The following is a 23578-nucleotide window of genomic DNA, read 5'->3' on the forward strand; positions in this document are numbered from 1 at the left end:
TGAATATATTTTCAGATTTTTTCCCATGTTTTGATTGATTTTGCTGATTGGGTTTTATCTTCTTCCTCCTTTTATTTTTTTTAATATTCTTTTTTACATAGGGATGGCTCTATATGGGAAGAGAGACAAAGAATACAAGTGGAAATTTAGGTAATTTTAAAATAATATATAAATAACTTTTTTAAAAGAATACACACTGGAGGCCAACAGACCAATGATGAAGTAACAAGCAACTGAACTAAGGTGGAAGCTATATAAGTGGGGGGAAAGGAACACACTTATTCCTGTAGGCACCTACAATTTTCTATGCAGATGAGCCAATAAACTCCATATCCAGCCTTCATCTCTCTCCTGAACTGCTGGGCAACAGGACTTGTCTCTTACAGGCATCTCAAGCTTAAGGTGTACAGAATAGAACTCATTATAGTTTCCTCAAAATCTATCCCTTCTCCAAAATTTCCTATTTCTATCAATTATATGTAGGTGGTAGGAGAAGGAGAAAAGTCAAGATGAAATTGAGGTAACTATAAGGTTAGTGGTACCTTCAATAGAACCAGGAAAGCTTGGAGTGGAGATAGGTTTTAGGAGAAATACAATGAGAAGCATTTTGGACAAAACAAGTTTGAGATGCCTCTAAAACATTCCAATGGAACATTCTAGCAGCAGGTGATGATGGGAGAGTGATTGAGGAAAGGCATCCGCATAGATGGATCTGAACAGAGATGATTGTCCTGCACAGGGGACTGACGATGAGTCATCAAACAGGAAGAGAAACAGGAGAGAACAGTCAGTAGTCAAGGGAAGGAAAAAGAATTCAGGAGAAAGTGGTGGTCAGCGTCCAAAACTGAAGAGACAACAGATTGAATGAGGAACGGGAAAAGGCTGGTTGATTAGCAGTAGTTGGTGCTTTCACTTTTTCTTTTAAAAGTTCTACACTTAACAAAAATCAACTAAAATAAGCACTTCCATAGATACAGTAGAACAGAGAGGGTTGCCCATGGACCTCTAAATCTCTATTATGTACAGCTTGTTTTCCTTTTAAAGGATATAATGAATTCAGACTTTCAAAGCTATCCTGCATGTCTGTAATTACTTCTGGCTTTCCTTCTGTTCTCTCAAAAACATGAAAATGATCCTCTTTTCTTTCTTTTTTTTGGGGACTTCTACCTCCAACTTCCCTCTCCTTCTTTTCTTCTCCCACAATCATAAAATTAACACGCTTCATCATCAGTCTTTTGGAACCATGGTTGGTCACTGCATTGATCAGAAAGTTTCTCAAAGTTGTTGGCCTTCATAATGTTGTTGCTATGGTATAAATGGGCATTTAGCCCATTTAGCAAATGTATAAACGACTCTCCTGGTTCGGCTCGCTTCACACATTTCTCCCCAGGTTTCCCTGACACCATCTTTATAGTCGTTTCTTATGGCACAATATCACCTTACACAATATGCCATCATTTGTTTAACTATTCCCTAATTAATGGGCACCTCCTTAATTTCTAATTCTTTACCATTAGAAAGAAAACTGCTATAAGTATTTCTAACATATGGGTCTATTTCCTCTTTCCTTGATCTGAGTCCTCACAGCGATATTGCCAAGTCAAAGTTGCTCTTTGATGACTAGTTTAGCAGCAGTCAATGGATTACTGATGACCTTAGTGACAGCAGTTTCAGTCTAGTGATGGTGTTAGAAACCAGATTACAAGAGGCTGAGAAGCAAGCAGGAAAGGAGGAAATGAAAGCAATGAGTAGAGATGACCTTTCAGTTATGAAAGGGAGATGAAATACAGGACAAAAGCTGAAGGACTGACAGGGTCAGCCCTGATTATAAATTGTCTTTAACATTTCCCAAGTTGTTTCATGTAAATCAGTCTTGTTGCCCTTGATTCTCTGTGGCAAAAATGTGATTCCTACTTCTTTTGTGTCCTTCACAACAAGGGCCTTGCCACGGCACAGGTGCTTGGACATATCTGTCCAAGTGACAATTTATGGAGTAAGTTTTTGGCCTTCATTTGCTAATGAAGAAATGAAGCTGTATGCAATTAATACTAGTGGTACTGATGGCCCAAGGTGAATGGGGAATTGTGAAAGGAGGATGCAGGAAGAAGATCATTTAGAATATATGCCAGGTAATTCACAGAGTGGTTCAACAGAGCTGACAATTTCTGGGTAGTCACTGATAGTAAATCACCATGTAACACAAATGTTTTCTTCTAGCCTCCATAGAACCTCAGTGTGTAACAGTGGTGAAAGGAGCCAGCAGCATCCTTCCTAGTCACTCAACTCTAGCTACAAGAGGCAAAGACCTAGCAACATGACAGCATCATCCTAGGGGGTTCAGCTCCTTGGGGAACAGGGACCCCTGGCATTGGCTGATGCCCACTCAGGGCAAGGGGGCTGAGGTTAAATAAGGGGCTCTCAGTCTTCACTTTAGCACCATTAGCATGAACCACAATGGGACATGCTCCTGAGATTAATGGTGGTGGAAATGGGTTTGCTTTTTGGTTCTCCTGAACTCATTACAGGAAGGCACTCGCAAAGTCCCTACTGCCAACCTGGAAGCGGTTGTCCAAGGCAAGAGTTACCGGATTCAGCTCAGAGAATCACAGAATCCTCCAGAGTTAGAAGGAACCCCAGTGATCAATTATCAAGTCCAAACCATTGTTTTACAAATAAAGAAACTGATGCTGAGAGAATAGAAGTGACTTGTCCAACGTGACATCCAGTTAGTATTACAGAACCCAGGTATTCAGGACTAGTACCTCTAGTGTGAGGGCTGCTCATCCACCTTTGGTGTCTACCTGTCACCCAACTCAGGACTTCAACAACTCTGGCTTAAATCCAATTCCCAAACAAGTCATTGGTCCTCTTCAAAAATGAAGGCTCAACCACAACAAGAAGGACCCAGGCACTCTAGCTCCCTATTCAGTATTTTTCCTAATGTTTCACATTTCCTTGCTGGCGTCCCAGAATCTCTGAGTTGGAAGGGACCTCAGAAGACATCAAGTTCAACCCGTACCCAAATAGGAGTCCCTTCTATAATGTCCCAATGAAATGACCATCCAGCCTCTACTTGAAAACTACTGGTGACAGGGAACTCATTTCTTTCCGAAGAAATCTATTTTTTCTAGGTGACTCTGATTGTTAGAGGCAGCTGTGGCCCAGTGGATAGAGAAAGCCCTGGAACTGGAATCAGGAAGATATAAGTTCAAATCCAGGCTCAGATACTTCCTACCTATGTGACCTTGGACAAGTCACTTAACTTTTGTTTGCCTCCATTTTCTCAACTGTAAAACGGGGATAATAATAGCACCTATCTCACAGTGTAGTTGTGTGCTCAAATGAGATAATATTTGTAAATACACTTAATATAGTGCCTGGCATATAGCAGATACTATAGAAATGCTTATTCCCTTCCCTTGGGGAGTTTTTCTTTATGTTAAGATATCCATCATCCTATGTTCATTCATTAATTCATTCTTCATTCAAGAAGCATTTGTTAAGTGCCTACAATAAGCCAGGCATTCTCTCCTAAGTTCACAAAGCCTTAGAATAGGAAAAAATGTTTAAATCAAACCTTCAGGCTTTGATTTAATTGCCAAAGGAAACATAGGAAGAAAACTGATGGCATCCATTGGGAAACTGCTGGGAAGATGAGGGGCAAAGCCTGGGGGAAATGGCTAAGAAAGTGAACACTGCCAGATGTAAGAGTCCCCCAGTCCTATGGGCCAAGATATTTCTAAGGGGCATAGGATCCAGGGGTCATGCGTTGGCAAATCTTTGCCAGCCAAAGCTAAAACACCTATTACTGGCCCCAGCCTCCTCAATCCCAACCACCATGTTTGTTTTAAAGTCTTTTATTAGTTCAAGGTAATATCCACCTGTACCAACCTGCTACTGGATCTGTGACTTTCCCCGTCTTTTGTGAGGCTGGAACAAAGTTATATTGTCCCCATGTCATGCCATGGTACTGTGCTTTGAAGTAAGACACTATAGCTGTGTCCCAAGGAGCTTACTGCAAGATTAATTAACCACACTGTATGTGTGGGGGGAGGGGAAACAGTGAAGGACTTGCAGCAACAATTGGACACAAAGCAGCTTTTCATGATTTGGAAATAATGTTTCTAATAGAGGTCCCCAGGTGAAATCTGGCACAGGCCCTCAAATGCTTTTTTGCCCGAACTCTCTAAAGGTACTCTTAGCTAAAGGAGATGATTGACCCAAAATGAGTAGTTTTGTGGTGTTCCCTGGTGGGTTTCTTTTAGTTTTCTCCAAGGAACAATCATGTTGGATTGTACCTCTAACCTCTGCTAATTTACATAGTCCAAAACAGCTTCCCTAGAGAAAGACAGGCTATGACAAGAAAAATGGAAAGACAGTAGGAGTGTCTTTCTGAACCCCAAAAGACTCAGTGGAAGGGGATAACATGAGCTGAGGGTGCATTATCCAAGCAGATCCTGGGAGGAGGTAGTAAACACTTACAGAGTCACATACACCAACTCAGAAGAAAAAAGAGAGACTTTGAGTAGTCTAAGAAAGGAGTGCTGGCAAAAGTATGATGCCTTTTTTTGTAAAGAATAGGGTTTTTATCTGAGTAGGAAAGAGATTTAACACAGCAAAAGGCTGAAATAAGACAGCAACACTGAATACTGCAGAGATTGCAGCCATCAGAAGCACTGAGCACAGGCTGAGCAAGTATGCTGGTACCTCCAAGCACACCTGGCCCATGGCTGGCTGCTTCAGGACTATAACCTGGAGAGAAAGAAACTAATATTAACTACTAGAAGAGAGTCAAAGAATAGGGTGCAGCAAAGCAGAGCTGAGCACAGCCCAAACAAGAAGGACCCAAGGAACACACAATATCACCTGGGAAGAGAGGCTTGTATGAGGATCAGCAAATAGAGGTAATCTGCTAGTAAATGAGCAATTTCATACATTACAGAACCATGAGGTTCTGGACCTCTCTGCTTTCTGGGCTCCAACCCAGGCAAGGTCTATAAAGCAGGGGTGTTGTGAGACTTAAGTGAGATTACAGACATAAAAGCACTTTGTGAACCTTAAAGCATCATACAAATGCTAGTGATGATGATGACAATGACGATGGTGATGATGACGATGATGATGATGATGACGATGATGATGATGACAATTATGGTGGTGATGATGACGATGATGGTGATGATGATGATGATGATGACAATAATAATGACGACGATGAAGAAGGTGATGATGATGACGAGCCTCTAGTCACCAGGCATCCAATCTGGTGATGACTTTATTCCCTGGACTTTCAACAGCACTCCTGATAAGTTCAGGCAAAGTTGACAGAGCAAAACAGGGGTGTGCTGGTAAATGTTTAACAACCCAGCTCTATGGGGGGGAAATGCATGCACACATATTTTTAAATTTAATCTGCATTATTAATGCTTTCCTAAGGCTAGACAATCAACAAAACAATAAATCAAACCTTGATTTGTGGTGGTTCCAGAGGTGTAAACGCTCACATTGAAAATTTAACAACGAACTCTCAAAAACTGGCTTCTGCATGCTTCTATTAATAAGTCACGAGGGGAATGACTGGATAGATCCCCTGAGGAATGAGACTGTTGGAAGAGGAGAGATCTCTTGACTTGATGGGCTGGGATACTGAATCAATTGTGTCCTTAACCCAATAAATTAAAGGGTTCTGTTTTGCAGCTTTGTGACACAGAGTGCTTTTGGGGAAAGCTTGTGACCCTTTGGGGAATGTAAGATTAATAGAGTTTACAGGTTCCACCTTGATGAGGGCAAATAAGCTAGGAAACTAAGAGGTCCCTAACGTGCACCTGGACCTTTCATATCAGCAAGGAGCCTCTGACACAAAGATTACATTCTTATCCTCCTCTATTAAACTGTAAGCTTTATGAGAGCATGGATTATTTCCTGTGTGTTTCTTAGACAAGGAGAGGCTTGGACTAGATGATAAGATTTAGACCTGGAAAGGATCTCAGAAATCAGCTAATCCAATCTCCTCATTTTTTTTATAGATGAGGAAGCTGAGATTCAGCATAGTGAGTTGTCTAAGTAATTAGTTGTTTAAGCTGTGTTGCTCTGTTGTGCTGTGAAACGGTAAAATGAAGACCGTAGAATCAGGTCCATCTATTTCTAATCCAGTGGGTTTTTTTCCTGCATCACAATGACCCTTCCAAATATGTAATTTGACAACGGTTTTCTTATCCATAGCACCCAGCATAGTACATGCTCAATAATATTTGTCAAATGATCAGAGTAAACTAATATTTGACAAATTCAAAGATCCAGGATTTGGGGACAAGAAATCGTTATTTGACAAAAATTGCTGGGAAAATTGGAAAGCAGTTTAGCAGAAACTAAGTATAGACTAACATTTCATACCATATATCAAGATAAGGTCAAAATGGGTACATAATTTAGACATAAAGGGTGATATCATTAGCAGATTAGGGGACCATAGAATATTTTACCTATCAGATCTATGCACACAGGAAGAATTTAGGACCAAACGAGAGATAGAGAGCATTATGAGATATAAAATGGATAATTTTGATTACATCAAATTAAAAAGGTTTTACACAAGTAAAATCAATACAGCCAAGATTAGAAAGAAAACAGGAAACCAGGGAAAACTTTTTATAGCAAGTTTGTCTGATAAAGGCCTCATTTTTCAAATACATAGAGACCTAAGTCAAATTTGTAAGATTATAAGTCATTGCTCAATTGATAAATAGTTAAAAGTTACGAACAGGCAGTTTTCAGAAGAAGAAATCAAAGATATCTATAGTCACATAAAAATGCTCTAAATCACTATTGATTAGAGAAATGAAAATTAAAATAATTCTGAGGTACCACCTCAAACCTAATATGGCTAATATGAGAGAAAAGGAAAGTGACAAATGTTGGAGGGGATATAGAAAAATAGGGACACTAATGCACAGTTGGTAGAGTTGTGAACTGATCCAATCATTCTGGAGAGCGATATGGAACTATGCCCAAAGGGATATAAAACTGTGCATATCCTTTGACCCAGCAACACCAGTACTAGATCTGTACTCCAAAGAGATTAAAGAAAAAGGAAAAGGACCTACATGTGCAAAAATATTTATAGCAGCTTTTTGTGGTGGCTAAGAATCAAAATTGAAGTGATGTCCATCAATTGGGGAATGTCTAAACAAGTTGTGATATATGATTGTGATGGAATGTTATTGTGCTATAAGAAATGATGAGCAGAATGTTTTCAGAAAAACATGGGAAGACTTATATGACTGATGCAAAGTGAAATGAGCATAACAAGGAAAACATTGTATACAATCACAGCATTATTCTATGATGGTCAACTATGAATGATTTAGCTATTCTCAACAATGCAATGACCCAAGACAATTCTAAAGGACTTATAAAAAATGTTATCCATCCCCAGAGAAAGAACTGATGGAGTCTGAATGTAGATCAAAGCATGCTTTTTTTTAACCTTTCTTTATTATTCTTAGGGTTTTGTTTTTTGGGGGGGTTTTTTGGTCTGTGTTTTCTTTTGCAACATGGCTAACATGGAAATGTTTTGCATGACTATACATGTATACTCTATCCAACTGCTTGCTTTCTCAAGGAGCAGAGAGGAAAGGTAAGGAGGAAGAGACTTTGGAATTCAAATTTTTAGAAAATGAATGTTAAAAAATTTTTGCTTACATGCAATTTAAAAAATAATAAACATTAAAATAAAATAAAAATAAATAAATATTTGTCAATTTGGATTGAATTGCTGATTGGCCCACAAGTGTAGAGGGAAAAGGGCTGTGTACAATAGTAGAAAGCCTTGGAGAATGTGTGATGGTGATGTGATTACCCGTGTAGGCAGCACAGCTGTAACCTAGCTCTGAGCCCTCCCACACTCTTCTTGGCTTCACAGTAGGGAGGGAGAATGTGTGAAGAGATGGGAACAGGGAGCTGCTGAGATCTTCCTTCTACCCTCCCCAGGCCTCACTCCATATTCCCATTGCTCCTGTCCCCTCTCACCCCCTTAGTATGTTAAGCCATGCTTCATGCTTGCAAGAGAACTGAGGCCAAGCAGAACTGGGCTGGAAGGTTATTTCTTCTCAAGAGTGGAGCAGCTCTGCATGTCTTATCTGCCACAGCAGTAGCATCACTGATGAGCATGCAATGAGCTAAATAGGTATTCATGGCACCTAACACTTTGATGGGTGGGGAGAGGATGGTGGTTACGACGAGTGGAGGGGTCATGGAACTGCCGGAAACCTTAGAAATCTAGCCCACCCCCTTCTATTCTGAACGTAGCCCTGTGTTTAATATCAGCAGATCTCTCCTTTGAATGCTTCTGATTTCCACCTGGATCTGCACACTCTAGGAAACAAAAACAGGGGGGTTGAGGTGAAGCAACCAGAACTGTAAAGTGATGGGAATGTTGTTCACTGTCATACTGAGAGGGGATTTAACAACAGAGGCTAAACTGCTTAGTGGCAATACTCTACGACACACAGTATTACATGAGAGGTAGACTGATAGAGGATGGCCTGCCTGTGTGGTAGAAGACTCCCTCTTTCAGGCATCAGGGCTCAGAGGCCATTACTGCCAGGATGCTAGAGATGCCAGAGATGGGCACCCCAGCCACAGAAGAAGGCAGGCTGTTGAACAGAGATCTTGAAGCCAAGTGTCCATCCCCAGGGCCCAACAGGAACAGACTCAGCAGAAAGTCCTATTCCACATTCCAATCTTCCTTCCAATGCAGGAACTCTACAATATAATATCACTACTTCCCAAAAGGAGGAGGATAGGGGGTCAGCATCCAGCTAGGAAGGACAAAAACTTTATTATCTGCCCTGCAACAACTATACTCTCCAGACTCTTAAGCATTTCCACTTGACCAGTCAATGTACCCTAAAGACTGCTGGTCCTTACTATTTGCCTTATAGCTACCCCAGGCCCTTCCATCTACCCTCCATCTGTAGCTGGGTTGTCTCCTCTATTTAGAATATAAGTTCATTAAGAGCAGGGACTGTATCATTTTCTATGTGTATCCCTAGAGCTTAGCATAAGATACGGCACACAGCAGGTGCTTAATAAAGGCTCTTTCAGGAAGTTAAAAAAAAATGGCTCCTGACTCCGAGTCCTCTGATAAAGTACTTAATGAATCATGTGAGGTATAGTGAGACCATATATTCCCCTGCTCTAAGACTGTGATAATTCCCCTCTACTAGACTTCTGGGAACATCTGGTCCCCTGGGAAAGCAAAGCTGTGAACTCAGCCATTAACAACTGCTGAGCATGGAGATGGTTGACCCTTTCCCTGAGCATCAGGGCACTGCTTTTGGTTTTATTACTGTGCCTTTGTAATTGCAATTTCTTGCAGTAAAAGGTATTCTAGACCATAATGAGAATGTGTTTCCTTTGGGGTCATGTACAAGTAGAGGAAAAGAGTCTTAATGGGAAATGAGGCACAAGCTAAGTTTTTAGAGATTTGCCTGGAGTTCTGAGTGGGGTCAAAGTAACAAGACAACATTATATATTTCAAACCCTAGACCAGGGGTTCTTAACCATTTTTGTGTGTGATGAACCCCTTGGCAGTCTGGTGAAGGCTACTGTCTCAGATAATAGGTTTTTTAAAAAATTTTTATTATTGTTTTTAATTCTTTCTTTCTAATTTTGAGTTCTAAAATCTCTCCCTCTCTACCCTACCCATTGAGAAGGCAAGCAATATATCAATTATTCGTACAAAATCAGGAAAGGATAATGTCCTTAAATGCCTAAAATAAAATACAAAGGATTGCAAACAAAACCCATTACGCTGAAATATAGATATCAATTTTTTTTTAAATGTTCATAGACCCCCGGTCAAGAACTACTGCCTAAGATCAAGCATAGAGGAACCGGAGAAAGGGAGGGGTGACAGGTGCTTGCTACAGTTAAGACAAATTCCAGATCTATAATTACAGAATCAGCCCCTCACTTTTCAAGGATATCCAACCAACCTCCATACTCTATTAGGCTAATACTTGGGCCAATCCTCTTGCCAGCGAGGAAGAAGGTCTTTATTCTGGAACAGATCTGGGGGTTTCAGAAGATCACATGTTCAATAACAGTGATGCGATGGCCAAAAAAATAAAATGCAATCTTGGGCTGCAATAAGACAAACCTGGCTTCCAGGAATAGGGGGAGAGTTCCTAGCCCCCCTGTACTCGGCTCTCATCAGAATATATCTGGAGTATTGCGTTCAGTTCTGATCACCAAAGCTTTGAAAGGAAAGGAGAGTGTCCAGAGGAGGGTAAGCAGGCCTGCCAAAGGCTCTGAGTCCAGGTCAGGTTAACATCAACAACTGGGAGTGTTTATCCCAGAGAAGAGAAGACTCAGGGAAGACAAGATTGCTATCTTTGCGTATCTGAAGGGCAGTCATATGGAGGAGATATAGTGAAACTGAACTTACTTTCCCAAACCACACATGCACTACCAAGTGGGGTCCCCAGAGCTCAGCTAACAGCAACTTCTGATCTTTCAAGACATCACAAGGCCTGAAGAATCCAAAGGTGAGAAGACACACACTAGAGGCAGCCCCATCCCTGTCACAGGCCTGCCTAGGAGGCCATGGGCTCCCTGGTTTCATAAAGCCTTCAGAGAAGAGAGGACCCAAAGCTCTTTCCCCACTTGGAGGCCCATGGAAGTTCATGAACGCAACCAGGAAAGAAAAGAGACTGGGATCGAGTTGTTAGGGCTTTTTGGCTGCATACTCAGCTCTAGCTCAGAAGTCAGCCAACAGGCCCCCCTTTCCCACACAGTAAGTGTAATGGTCACCCTCACAGAATACCTGCACCTGCTCTAAAGAAGAAAGCAGGGCCCTCCACTACACATGCCTGGAAGCAGGCTCACCAAACATCCATGAGGGAATACTGAATCAAGGAGAGTAGGCTGTCCATGATCCTCACAGCTGTCCTGGGCCAGTCCCCCCTTATATATATACCCCCTTATGTATGTACCTGCGTACAGAACCAGAAACAATGGGGAGAAGTTACAAAAAGACCAGAAAAATTTCCTAATAATTAGAGCTCTCCAAAAGTAGAAAATACTAGATCAAGAGGTGTCAGGGTCCCCATAGAGATCTTCAGCAGAGGCTGGACAACCATCTGTGTACAGGTTTGACTGGATGGTTGCTGAGGCCCCCTCCAATTCTCAAATTCTGGGATTCTGCTTTGTTCTGCTATCTCCTCCAAGTGGGGATTCTCATCTACATTTACAGGAGAGGCAGGGGAACAGGGCTCCCATCAGTTTAAACACCCAGGGGACACAGCCCTGTTCCTTCCTATTTGGCTTCCTTTTCTCCTCTCCCACAAGCCCCAGGGAATCACCCACCCTGTTTCCTTGACTCATTACCTTTATGCATTTACCCACTAGTGCTCCCACTCACCCAGAGCCAGGTTCACAACTTCTCCCTTCCCCTGCTGTTGCTGGAACAAGCACACAACTCATCTTTTGATTTTTCCATAAGATTTTTACTGCTAGTCAATATTCACCCACCTGTCTATATACCTTAAGAGTTTTCAGGAGTTGCCTGAGCTCAGAGAGCTTCAGTGACCTTTGTATGGCTAGCTAGTCTCAGAGCTAGTAAATGTCAGAGGCTGGATTTCAACCCAAGCCCAGCACGCTGTTCATGAGCCATGTCGCCTCTCACACACCAATAACAGTTACAAGTAAGTGCACAAATATAGACTACTCAAAGGATCTATAATTTTGTCATTGTGGGGAAATCACAGCATGGGAGCTCTCTCCACCAAGGCTCATAGAAAGTTGGACAACCAGACTCTGATTTAATAGGTAGGTCCTAGAGGCACCTAGAGTTTAAACAACTTACCCAAGGTTACATAGTGAGTAACTGTCCAAGGCAGGATTTCAACCCAGCTCTTCTGACTCTACAGCCCACATTATATACACGACCCTACAGCTGCCACTACCAAGGAAATTCAGGGGAACTTAAAACAACAAAACTTCAATTCAATAAATATTAAGTACCTACTGCAGTCGATCATATACTTCTCCAGGATATTGTCTTCTCTAGGTTTTTATGACACTGTTCTCTCTGGGTCCGCCCCCTACCTATCTAATGGTTCCTTTGCTGGCCCTTTATCCAGATCATGGCCACTAACCATGGTTGTCCCTTAAGGCTCTATTCTGGGCTCTCTTTTTTACTTCTATTTTATCTCTTTTGGTCAACTCATCAACTCCCATGGGTTCAATTATCAACTCTACAAATGATTCTCAGATCTATATATCCAGCTCCAACCTCTCTCCCAAGCTACAGTTCTTAATATCATCAATTGCATTTTGGACATCTTGTCCTGGATGTCCTGTAAGTACCTCAGACTCAATGGGTCCAAAACAGAATTCGTTATCTTTTCCCCAAAAACTTTCTCTTTTACAAAATATCCTTTCACTATAAAAGAATTCACTATTCTCCCAATCTCTCAGGGTGATTTACAAGCACAGAATCATCTTGGCTCCTCACTTACACTCATTACACATACCCAATCTGTTCCCAAATCTTGTCATTTCTACCTGTGTAACATTTGTCATTTTCATCCCCTTCTGTGACCCTGGGCAAGTCACTTAACCTTGTTTGCCTCAGTTTCCTCATCTATAAAATGAGCTGGAAAAGGAAATGGCAAACTGCTCCAGTTTCTTTGCCAAGAAAACCCCAAATGGGGTCATAAAGAGTCACACACGACCAAACAACAACAGGACAGGACTTTCTCTATTCATACAACTGCCACCCTGGTCCAGCCTCCGTCACCTCATGTCTGCACCATTACAATAGACTTTTGGTTGGTTTCCCTGTCTCATGTCTTTCCCTCTAATCCATTCTCCTCTAGGTGACCAAACTGATCTTTCCAAAGCTCAGGTCTGAACATGTCACACCCTACCTAGTAAATTCCAGCCACTCTACGTTACCTCCATGATCAAATACTCAATTTTCCCTCCATATACTCTACAATCTGGTGACACTGGCCTCCTTGTTGTTCCTCAGACACAACACTCTAACTCTCAACTCTGCGCCTTGCAGTTGGTGGACTTCCTGCCTAGAATGCTTCTCTTTCCTCACATCCACCTCCTTCAGGACTCAACTTAAATCTCATTTCCTTCAAGAAGCCTTTTCCTGTCTCCCATACCACCAATGTCTTTCTTCTGAGATACATCTAATTTTATTTATAACACACAAACACACAACATGTGGCTAGGGGCTAGGGACATGTGTATTTATCTACCTATTCACTCATTCATTCATTTATTGTGTCTCTCATTAAAATGTGGGTTCTTTAAAGGGAGGGACCATATTTTGCCATTTTTTGCATCCTCAGTGCACAGAACAGTGGCTGGAACATGAATTATTATTACTATGTGCAACAAAAACACAGTAATGATACAAAATTTCCAGAAATCTAAAAAAAAAACCCTACTAGAAAGATTCTTTCATCTCCACTGGAACATGAATTATTATTACTACATGCAACAAAAACACAGCAATGATACAAAATTTCCAGAAATCTTAAAAAAAAACCCTACTAGAAAGATTCTTTCATCTCTACTGGAACATAAATGGATATAGGTCACACTTTCCACATAGCCCTAAAGCCATAAATACTCCACTGAGTTACCGACATTGCAAACAAACAACCCAAACTTCCTTCCCTCAAGCGGGTTACAATCCAAGGGCCACATCCGACTCAACTTTAAGCTCTTAACTTCTGAAAACTGGCAGGAACCAAGAAACAATGACCCACTAGCTCTTCAAGACATTTTTGGTCAAGGTTTTATGGACTATTTCCCAATTCTGGTCTCAAAGAGAAGAAGACTATCCCAACCCAATACTTGCAGAACTTACTGTGTATAACTCATTGGTCACCTTCAGCAGCTCTTCATGCATCTGTAAGCCAATTTCCTTGCTCTAGAACACAAAAGAAGAACAATAAAGAATCAAAAGATTAGTAATGTGTAAAGGAATCACGTTCACTGCTTCACATCTGGTACAGAAAAAGCAGGACTATTTGTGAGGAAAGAGAAACTATGTAAACACCATTAATCTGTAGTGAAAAGCATTCAGCTTCACAATACAATAGGAATATTTTCAATATGTTTGTGTTGCACAGAAATCTGGGCTTCCTGGGGGAAAATGGGAAAGCATGAATTATTTTTTTCCTGCATAATCACTGTACCAGGGACCAACCAAGGAGGGTAAGAAGGAGGAAAATTTTCCATTCATTCCTTTGCCTGCTTTTATAACCAATTCCAGGAGGCCAGGAGTGGTCAATCAGAGCAAGGGTAGGAGTCAGAATTTATTACAATCACCAAAGGGCCATGTTACTTTATATTGATGCTATAAACATATTTTCATCCTTTATTAGTTCAATAGAGTTCCTCCAAGTGTCTCAATGTTGTAATAACACTTTAAGTCTTTTGAAAAACAGAATATTATTGATATAATAGGAATCAGATAAGGGATGAATATACTTTCCAAAGAGTGCCTGCCCCATCAAGAGCTCATTTACTATGAAGCTCCCATATACTCAGAACTCAATTTGTCTTTTGGCTATTTCACCAGCAACCTTCTTTCCCTCTTCTCTTTTCCATAGAATACCTCTCGTTTGAGTAAGTACTTGGCAGCTTCAACATTTAATGCTATTTAGTTTAAATGAATAACAGGGACTCAGAAGCAACTGTTCCTGGAATCCACAGGGCATCTCAGCCACATGACCCAAGGTTCTCATTGGCAGCACTTGAAAAAAAAATCTATCAGGGCAGCGAGGTGATGCAGTGGATAGAGGACCTGAGTTCAAATCAGACATCAGACATATAACACTAGCTGTGTGACCCTGGGCAAGTCACTTAACCCCACTGCCTAACCAAAAAAAAAAAAAGAAAAGAAAAAAAATCTATCTTCACCTATTTCCAATCCAACTCTTCAATGGCCACCATATATGACTCTTGATCCATACTCAATTGCTGGTTTTCCCATTAAAAACAAAAGTCCCATGGATGTTTCCTTTTTTTAATCCTCCTGGCTATAAGATACAATTCCCACCCTACCCTCACCCCTAGATATCTGTTCTTTCTTAAACAACTCTTCTGAAAAAGGAACTGTTTAGACTAATCAATCTTATATAATTAGACATTTATCACAGAGCTTTTACCTTATGGGAGTTACACCTGATGACCTCTGAGGTTCCCCCAGATGTAAATTCTATCCTGTCAGCACATTTTAAGAAGGATCCTGATAAATTGGAACACGGCCAGAAGGGTGTTGGCTCGGGTGATGAAAGGACTATAGATTATGACATATGAGGTCACTTGAAAGAACTGAAGATTTAGTCTGAAGGACACATGACTTGGGGAGAGGGGGGTATGGCAGGGAGTGACGGTTCTCTTTAAGTATCCCAGCTCTGATGCTTTCCACCTTTGGACCTGGACGAATCACTTAGCTTCTTCCTGGCCTCAGATTCTTTATCCACCAAATTGGAGGGGTATACTTCTGAAGCCCCTTCCAGCTTTGCCTCTATGACCCTATCATCCTATCATCTATTTAAAGGGTATGTGGTATGAAAGTGAGACTAGATTTGCTCTGCATAGCTCAAGAGGACAGAAATTAGAAGCAACAGGGACGAGTTGTTAAGAAGACGATTTCCACTTGATAAAAGAAAAAAAAACCTTACAAACACTTAGGGCTACCCAAAATTGGCCTCGGCTGCATCTGGAGATAGTGGGTCTCTTCCCACTGGAGTACTTCAAGCAGATATCCTATGCCCATATGTTGGTGACACTGTAGTAGCCTTCTTCCTTAGGTTCAGATTGGACTAGAGCTTCTCTGTGGTTCCATTGAACTCTACAATTCTTCGATGCTGTGATCCCATCAGAATAGTTCAGACACAACTGTATAATTGCCTTCATAAGTCACATCTATATTCAGGGCCTGTTGCTATTTATGGCTAAATCTTACTCTCTAATCCCTGGTTTATCCCTCTAAGGCTCTGCCCTGCCCCCTGCACCCACTCAGCCCTACCTCCAATTACTCCTTCCCGATCTTGGGCTAGTCACTTAACCCTGGGCCTCAGCTTCCTCAACAGTATATAAATGGCATGTATGTAGGATGTTATTTCCTATAATAGTTGAGGTCAAGAGAGCAACATTCATTACATGAGATCCCCTGGACTATGTCTCCCACAAGGATTGGCCTACCTGAGAGCCCACAGAATTGGTGACCTTATGAGTCAAGGACTCTAAATGGCAGAGAGTACTCTATAAATGAAGAGGTTTAAAAAACAGTATGCCAGCCATGAGCGCACACAAGAGAATAAACAGCACAATTAGACACAGGCAGTCAAGATGTGGAGCTGCAGTCTGGGTGGAGAAACAATGTGCAGAAGTACTATATTATGAGCATCTACTGAGTTCTGGAGCAACTACATCTTCCCTATGCTAAAGAGTCATATGTATTGAAGAGAAGTTCTAATACAACTCTTCTGGTGGCATAGGAGGCTGAGTAGAAATGATGAGAATGTTTTGCTATCAATTTATTCACATTATTTTATGTCTTCATTAAATACTTTTGCTCTTGGACTTAACATGTCTCTAGTACGATCTAGCAATAGAAGGATACAACAGATGGGGGCTCAGGTCATGAATGAGTTAGTTATTACTTCACAATAGCCATGCTAAATCTCAGAGTAGCTCAGGGGAACTGCATGAAAAATGAGATAGCTGGACTAGATCAATTCCTAAGTTTCTTCCAGCTCCAGATTCTATGATCTTTTCCCTCCCATCCAGTCTTCACTTTATTCTCACAAATTCTGTTCTCCCCCTGCTTTCTTGTTCTCCTTTTCTTTCCCTCTCCTCTGCCATGCCTATTCCACACAGCTTCCCAACCCCCACATTACCCGATTTCAGTCTCCTCCTGTAGTTATAACTCCATATGTTGTCATGTGTTTATTTTTGCAAGAAATTGGAATGTAGATTTGAGTCCTGACCTCCTCTCCCAGCTCCTGCTGCTGGAATATCATATTGCAGAGAAGCAAGCACAGCTTCGAGAATGGCTCATCATTTGTCCTTGGCAGTGTGCCACCCTGACGCCTACCTCTAAAACTCACAATGGGCTGAGGCAGTCCTTGGGGCTGTTGTCCTCCTTGCCTTGTAATTACGCCAAACATTTTTCATGGACTATGTTTACTCCTAGAGCCTTCCTTTTCATTTTCAGAAAAGCTTAAAATAAGCATTCCCCAAGAAAGCAAAAAACAGCTTTTAGATCAGTGTAGATAAGATAGTTAGACATACACTAACACCCCTATGACTTCAGCTATCTGGAAGAGTCTGGTTAAGAGTTTCTGAATACCTGAAGGGAGACCTTTAAGCGCCTTGAAAAACACTCAGCTTTTTTGGGGTGGAACTGATCCATTCCACATTGCACACTTTCCATCCTTAAAAGTGTCATGGTATGGTAGGAAATGCACTGGATTTGGATGGAGAAAGCCCAGGTGCAAACATCAACTCTCCTGCTTATTTCCTGGATAGGTTGGAGAAGCCTCCTAACCTTGCTCAGATTGAGAAAGGTTTGGGACAAATCTCATCAGCTCTAAATCCAAAAGCAAACAACATACATAGAATAAAATTTAATTTTGATAACTCAAGGTTATCATTGTGCTGTGCTGTTAAAATCAGAAGGCAGGGTGGTCAGGTGAGAAGAGCACTGGACTTGAAATCACAGGACCTGAGTTCAAATCTTGGTTCTGATACTCAGTACACATAGAACCAAGGGTAGATTATTGAACCTCTCAAGGCCTCAGTTTTCTCATGTATAAAATGAGGGAGTCAGACCAGAAGTCCCTCTGAATTCTAGAACTTTGAGGGGAATGATACGAGAGATGAGCACAAGGCTGACTTCTAAAGCCAACTGGGAATTTGATTTTTGCAATAAATCCTTGCTGCCACCTGGCTTCTTCTTAAAAATTTTTCATTTGCCTCACTTACAAGTATAGAGTAAAGCCTGGTCAAGCTGCACTCCCTCTGATGTGGTCTGTCATTGCTATCTTTCTGCAAAGTGAATTACTCAGATGAAGACAGAGGCAGCCTTCCATTAAGTTTTCTGCTCCCAAGACAAAATCTTGCTTTATTATTTCTCTCTGTACCTGTTATTTGTTTGCTGCAGTCAGATCACTACCTGTTCTCCATTATTTCTGCATCACTAACACAATATGCCATGTTAAATTCCTCAACTTTAACTGTTTTTTTTATCTCATTTGCATCAAATTTGTAGAAGCAACAGGAGCAGATGTAACCTTTGACAACTAGGCATTTGTGTTACAGTGTTATTTCATAGCCTAAAAGTTCCTCACCCTCTTCATCAGAAAATAACATTCCTCCTGGCATCACACCCAATCAATCAATCAATATTTATTAACCACCCACTATGTGTTAGACACTGTGCTGAGTGCTAGGTATGAAAAAAAGAGGAAAAAGTCCCTGTCCTCAAGGAGTTACACTCAGTCAAAATATCCATCTAAATCTCTTTAATATTTGACTCTTAACAGAATCACAAGTACAAACAATTCAATTCAACTCAACATGCCTTTACCAGGCCTCCTACAGTTTGTCAGGCACTCCACTATGTGCTAGGGACACAAGGATTAAAACAAAACAACCCCCAGTCTTCACAGAACTTACATTCTACTTAGGGGAAGAAGGGGTGGAGAAATATTTTTCTTAATGTACATCTAAAATAAATGGAAACTATGTACAAAGTAATACGAACCTATTTGGGGAGGGAAAGGAAGGAGCAGGGAGGACATTAATAACAGGGAGAATTAGGGGAGGCCATTTGGCAGTGGTACCTAAGCAGAGCCTTGAAGGATGCCAGGAATTCCAAGAGGTAGCATTATGTGCAATAGAGAAAGAAAGGAACTTTCCCCAGCATAAATAGGGGCAGTAGTGGTAGTAGTATTGGTATAGCACTTATATATGTACCAGGCACTATGCTAAGGTGCTTTACAATTATCTCATTTAATCCTCACAACAATCCTGGAAGGCATGTGCCATTATTATCCCCATTTTACAGTTGAAGAAATTGAGGCAGGCAAAAGTTAAGTGATTTTCCCAAGTTCATATGGCTAGTAAGTTTCTAAGTCTGGATTTGAACCCATGTCTTCCTGACTCCAGACTGAAAGCCCTATACATTGCATCACCCAGCCTCCTAGGGCTCAGAGAGGTCAGAGGCTGCAGCTAAGAAGCTTCTGTACATGTCATGGACAGTGTAACATGAGTAATCCATGACTGAGAAGCCAGAATGCAGACCACTGGGATGGGAATCAGGATCAGAAGTAGATGAAAGGCCAAAACTAGGATCACAACAAAGGTCAAGGAGGGATAACAACAGTCAAAGCCATGGGCTCGGGGTGAAATAAATAGTTGAGCACCAAGGTTAAGTTCCACGGTGTTGAACTGGAGCTCTAATTCCCTTTGCTATGGCCCTAGGCATGTTTCCATCCCCTCCCATTTGTGCCCAACCCAACTCCACTGATGCCCCCTTCAGCTGGACAGCTCCCACCGCCTTCCCTCCTCTGCTCTCCACCAGTCTATTGAACAGCATGCCAAACAATGTCTTTAAACTTGACATTTGCCAGCCAAATGAGAGCCCTCTTCTTTCCTTCCAGTCTGTGAACTGGCCAATCACACCATTCCTCTTTAAACTTCTCGTCTCTGCTACTTCTCTCTTCGTTAGTTGTTTCTGACTGTCTTCCCCATTCTGAGGCTCCTGAAATCTAGGCGATTCACAATGGCCAGAGTACCACATGACATAACTCTACATAAGAAATGGCACTAGTAATGATTTACCTTTAGAAGGCACTTGTGTCCCAGAACCCCAGAGTAGAATCACAAAATCTCAGTGTTGGAAGGACCTCAAAAGCTGCTTAGTCCAATTTATATCAGAACAATCTTCCCCCTCTGCAATATCCTACAGTAGGGGCAAAAACCCTATTGATTCTAGAGTCAGAGATCATGGGGTTAAATCCCATCTCTGGTCTCTGAGAGCCGTTCCAGCTCTAGGTCTGTGATGCTATGATGGACAAAAAGTAGCTGTCTAGCTATTACTTTCGAAGTCTGTAGCAAAAAGGAAGCCCCTGGTTTTAATCCATTTTTTGAAAGCCCTGATCGCTGGAAAATTTTCCCTCCTAACAAGTCTAAATCAGTCTCTTCACAACTTTCACACTTCGCTTGCTCCTAGTTTTGCCCTCCAGGGCCAAGCATGAGAGCCATTCAAATACTTGAGGAAAGCTTTCCTGGAAGAACAAAACACCCCACTTTAGGCAGTATTGAGCAGCCCAGCCCACCCCCCATGAAATATTTCCATTTGGCCCAATACAAATTCGTGCTAACATCTCTGCTCAAAAATCTCTTTGTTTATCTCTACCTGACTCCCTAAGGAAAGAGTTTGAAGCCCTTTCCTTTTAGCTGACAACCTTACCTCCAACTTTACTGAGAAGATGGAAGACATTAGCCCCCTCAACTCTTGTCCTCCACATCCCTCAAAAAGTTCCCTGAATGTTCACTTCAACTCTCTCTCTCTTCCTCCCTCCCTCCCTCTCCCCCTCCCTCTCTTTCCCCCCTTCCTCTCTTCCTCTTCTTCTCTTCCCCCTTCCTCTCTCTCTCCCTCTCTCTCTCTCTCTCTCTCTTCTCTCTCTCTCTCTCTCTCTCTCTCCTCTCTCTCTCTCTCTCATCCTCTCTCTCCTCCCCTTCCTCCCTCCCTCTCCTCCTTCTTCCTCTCACTCAGTCTCGCTCCCTCTCACCTGGAGTCAGGAAGAACTGAGTTTTTATTTACTAGCTATGTGATTCTGGACAAGTTACTTTACCTCTGGTTGTCTCAGTTTTCTCATCTGTAAAATGGGTATATTAATGGCACCTACCCCCCCAAGGTTGTTGTGAGGATAAAATGAGATATTTGTAAAGTGCTTTGCAAACCTTCAAATGCTAGATAAATGTTAATCACTATTGTTGCTGCTGTTATTTGACTGATCGTCCATTTATTTATTTACTTATTTATATTAGCCTTAGATCCAGGGGATACAAGAGTGGGAAAAAATGGTCTCTAATCTCAGTCAGTTTGCCATCTGGTAATGCTCTGCTAATGAAATCATGTTATTATTTTAAAGGTTTATACTTGAGACTAAAAACTAGATTGGTTGCAAGTAGAATTCTAATTCATACATTTTCAATACCTTTTCTCACAAATCTTCTCTTTCCAACTTCCAGTTAAAAGAAATTAAAGCACAGGCTGTCTGTCTACCCAACCAGATAGTCATTCCTTCTATACTTCCACCTCTTAGAATCTCTACCTTCCTTCAAGTTCAATTAGATGTCACTTCTTCAAAGAGGCCCTTCCTGATTTTCCCTTTCCCCCATCCCCCATTCCCCATCCTGCCCCTACTCTCCCCGTCCTAAAATTATTTTGTATTTGCCTTGCATGCACATTGATTTATTTTTCTGTGTGCATACTGGAGACTCCAGTAGAATCTAAGGTCCTTGAAGGCAGGGACTACGTCTTTGTGTGTCTACCACAGATATCTGTCTCATGACTGAACTTAAGGCAAACTGTCCATTCTGTCGCCAAGATTAATCCTTCAGAAATCACTTCTGATTTATCATCTTTGTTCTAACCAAATCCAATTCCACCTTGGTTCCCGTGACTTCTCAAGAGTCATCACATATCATAATAGACATTCTTTTGGACGTCCTAAGAGCGTGAAAAAGTATGTGGAGGCTAGAATGTACAAGCTTGCAAAAAAGAAGTGAATTCAAGAGAATTCTGGAAGAGGTTGAAGAAGTAGCAGAAGCCTGATATTCTTTCCAAAATAAGACATCTACTCTATGGAGGGCTTTATACAGTGGGTTCAAATCCTCAGTCAGAACTAGGTTCACCTGCCCACTCATTTCCTTTCAACTCCTAAACTTTTGCCTGAATAACTGCAATAGCTGCTCCTTGTTCCCCCGGCAACCAGCTTCTCTCCAATGCATCCTCTGCACAGATCGGGCAAATTCATATCCTAAAATATAGAGGTGACCCCTATTCAAAAATCTTCAATGAGTCCCTATGCCTCAAGGGTAACAAGCAAACCCCTCAGCCTGGCACTTAAAACCTTTCACAATCTGGTTCCTACCTATCTTTCCAGTTTTATTTCATCTTACCTCTTACCAACCCCTCACCCCCATTTTACAGCTTTCTTTTCCTCATTAGATTGGAAGTTCCTTGACAGCAGGGACCATCTTTCTTATTACTGCTTAGCACAGTGCCTGGAACATAGCAGGCGCTTATAAATAAATACGGATTGTTTGGCTGACTTCATATAATGTCCATCCCAGTCAAACTGTCCTGTTAGCTAATTCTGTCTCTCCCTGGGTCTTTGTAGAGGTATGTACCCCTCCCTTCCATGTCTGAGGAGTATTCCCTCCCTCCTCATCTCTGCCTGTTAGAATCCATGCCTCCTTCAAAGCCCAGCTGAGGCATCACAAACTACTGGAGGCCCTTCCTAATCCTCCTAGTTGTTAATGCTCTTTCCCACTTCAAATTACCTTCTTAATTATACTTTGCATTCAATTATCTGTGTACATGTTTGATCCTTTGGTGGAACTAAGCTCCTGAGGGCAGAGACTGTTTCATTTTCATCTTCATATCTCCAGCACCTAGCATAGTGCTTTGCACCTTGTAGATGATTAATAAAATGTTTGTTGAATTAAATTGCATTCTATCATCTCTAAAATTACAGCTCAGATTTTTGTTTTTCTACAGGAGATAACTGGGAACAGCTAAAAGTTTTTGTTTGCTTTTGTTTCTGTTTCTGTTTGTTTGTTTGTTTTTGTCTCTGATCCTTTGAGTTCATTTGGTTCTTGTCTCTTATGTTGCGTCTTAACTCTAAAGGCCAAATGTCCCCATTCACCCATACAACTGAATTTGCCAGCATGTAAACTTTCCCCCTTCCCATAAAAAAACAAAACCGGCCTCAAATTCAAGGCCATCAATGCTTTTGATCTGGGCTACAAAGCAAAGCAATTATTGGACACAAAAGCATCAATTCGGTTGGGCTCTGAACATCTCCAAGCTGGAAAGACAAACTCAGTAGAGAAGGAGCCCCCATTGCCACACACTGAATGGCTATTGTTTAAACACCAACCTCCCAAAAGGCCCTTTCTTCTCAGTGAGAGCCCTTGCCCATTAGGGCTCCCGCCAGAACCTAGCGACGCCAACAATCAAACTCACTTCACTTCCAGGACGAGTAATTAAATTCCATAGTCACCAGAGCAGAGAATAATGGATCGCTATTGTTAGAGTGGAGCTGGGGAAGAAAACATAACTAAGGACAAGAATGAAAGGGATGCAATCACGGCAGGAGCAGGAATTTCGTTGGCTGCTTTTGCTGCTGTCCTTTGGGTTGGCATCACATGCTTAGTGGCAGGTAGCAGCACAAAGTGGGCAATGAGCTGGTGGCCTTTGGGTGAAGCCACACCCTTTAATTTTAAGTTTTATTAAGGT

General features: G+C 41.6%; 1 protein-coding gene across 1 annotated transcript in view; it reads right to left on the minus strand.

Annotated features, from left to right (window-relative positions):
• SRGAP3 (SLIT-ROBO Rho GTPase activating protein 3) overlaps positions 1 to 23578 on the minus strand; it is a 283316-nt gene that overhangs the window by 94632 nt on the left and 165106 nt on the right. The window contains 1 exon segment of the mRNA XM_020973788.2: positions 13895 to 13957. Coding sequence (XP_020829447.1) covers positions 13895 to 13957 — 63 coding nt within the window.

The sequence above is a fragment of the Phascolarctos cinereus genome, unplaced genomic scaffold (assembly GCF_003287225.1).
Source record: "Phascolarctos cinereus isolate Bilbo 61053 unplaced genomic scaffold, phaCin_HiC Scaffold_4;HRSCAF=312, whole genome shotgun sequence".
Lineage (NCBI taxonomy): Eukaryota > Metazoa > Chordata > Mammalia > Diprotodontia > Phascolarctidae > Phascolarctos > Phascolarctos cinereus.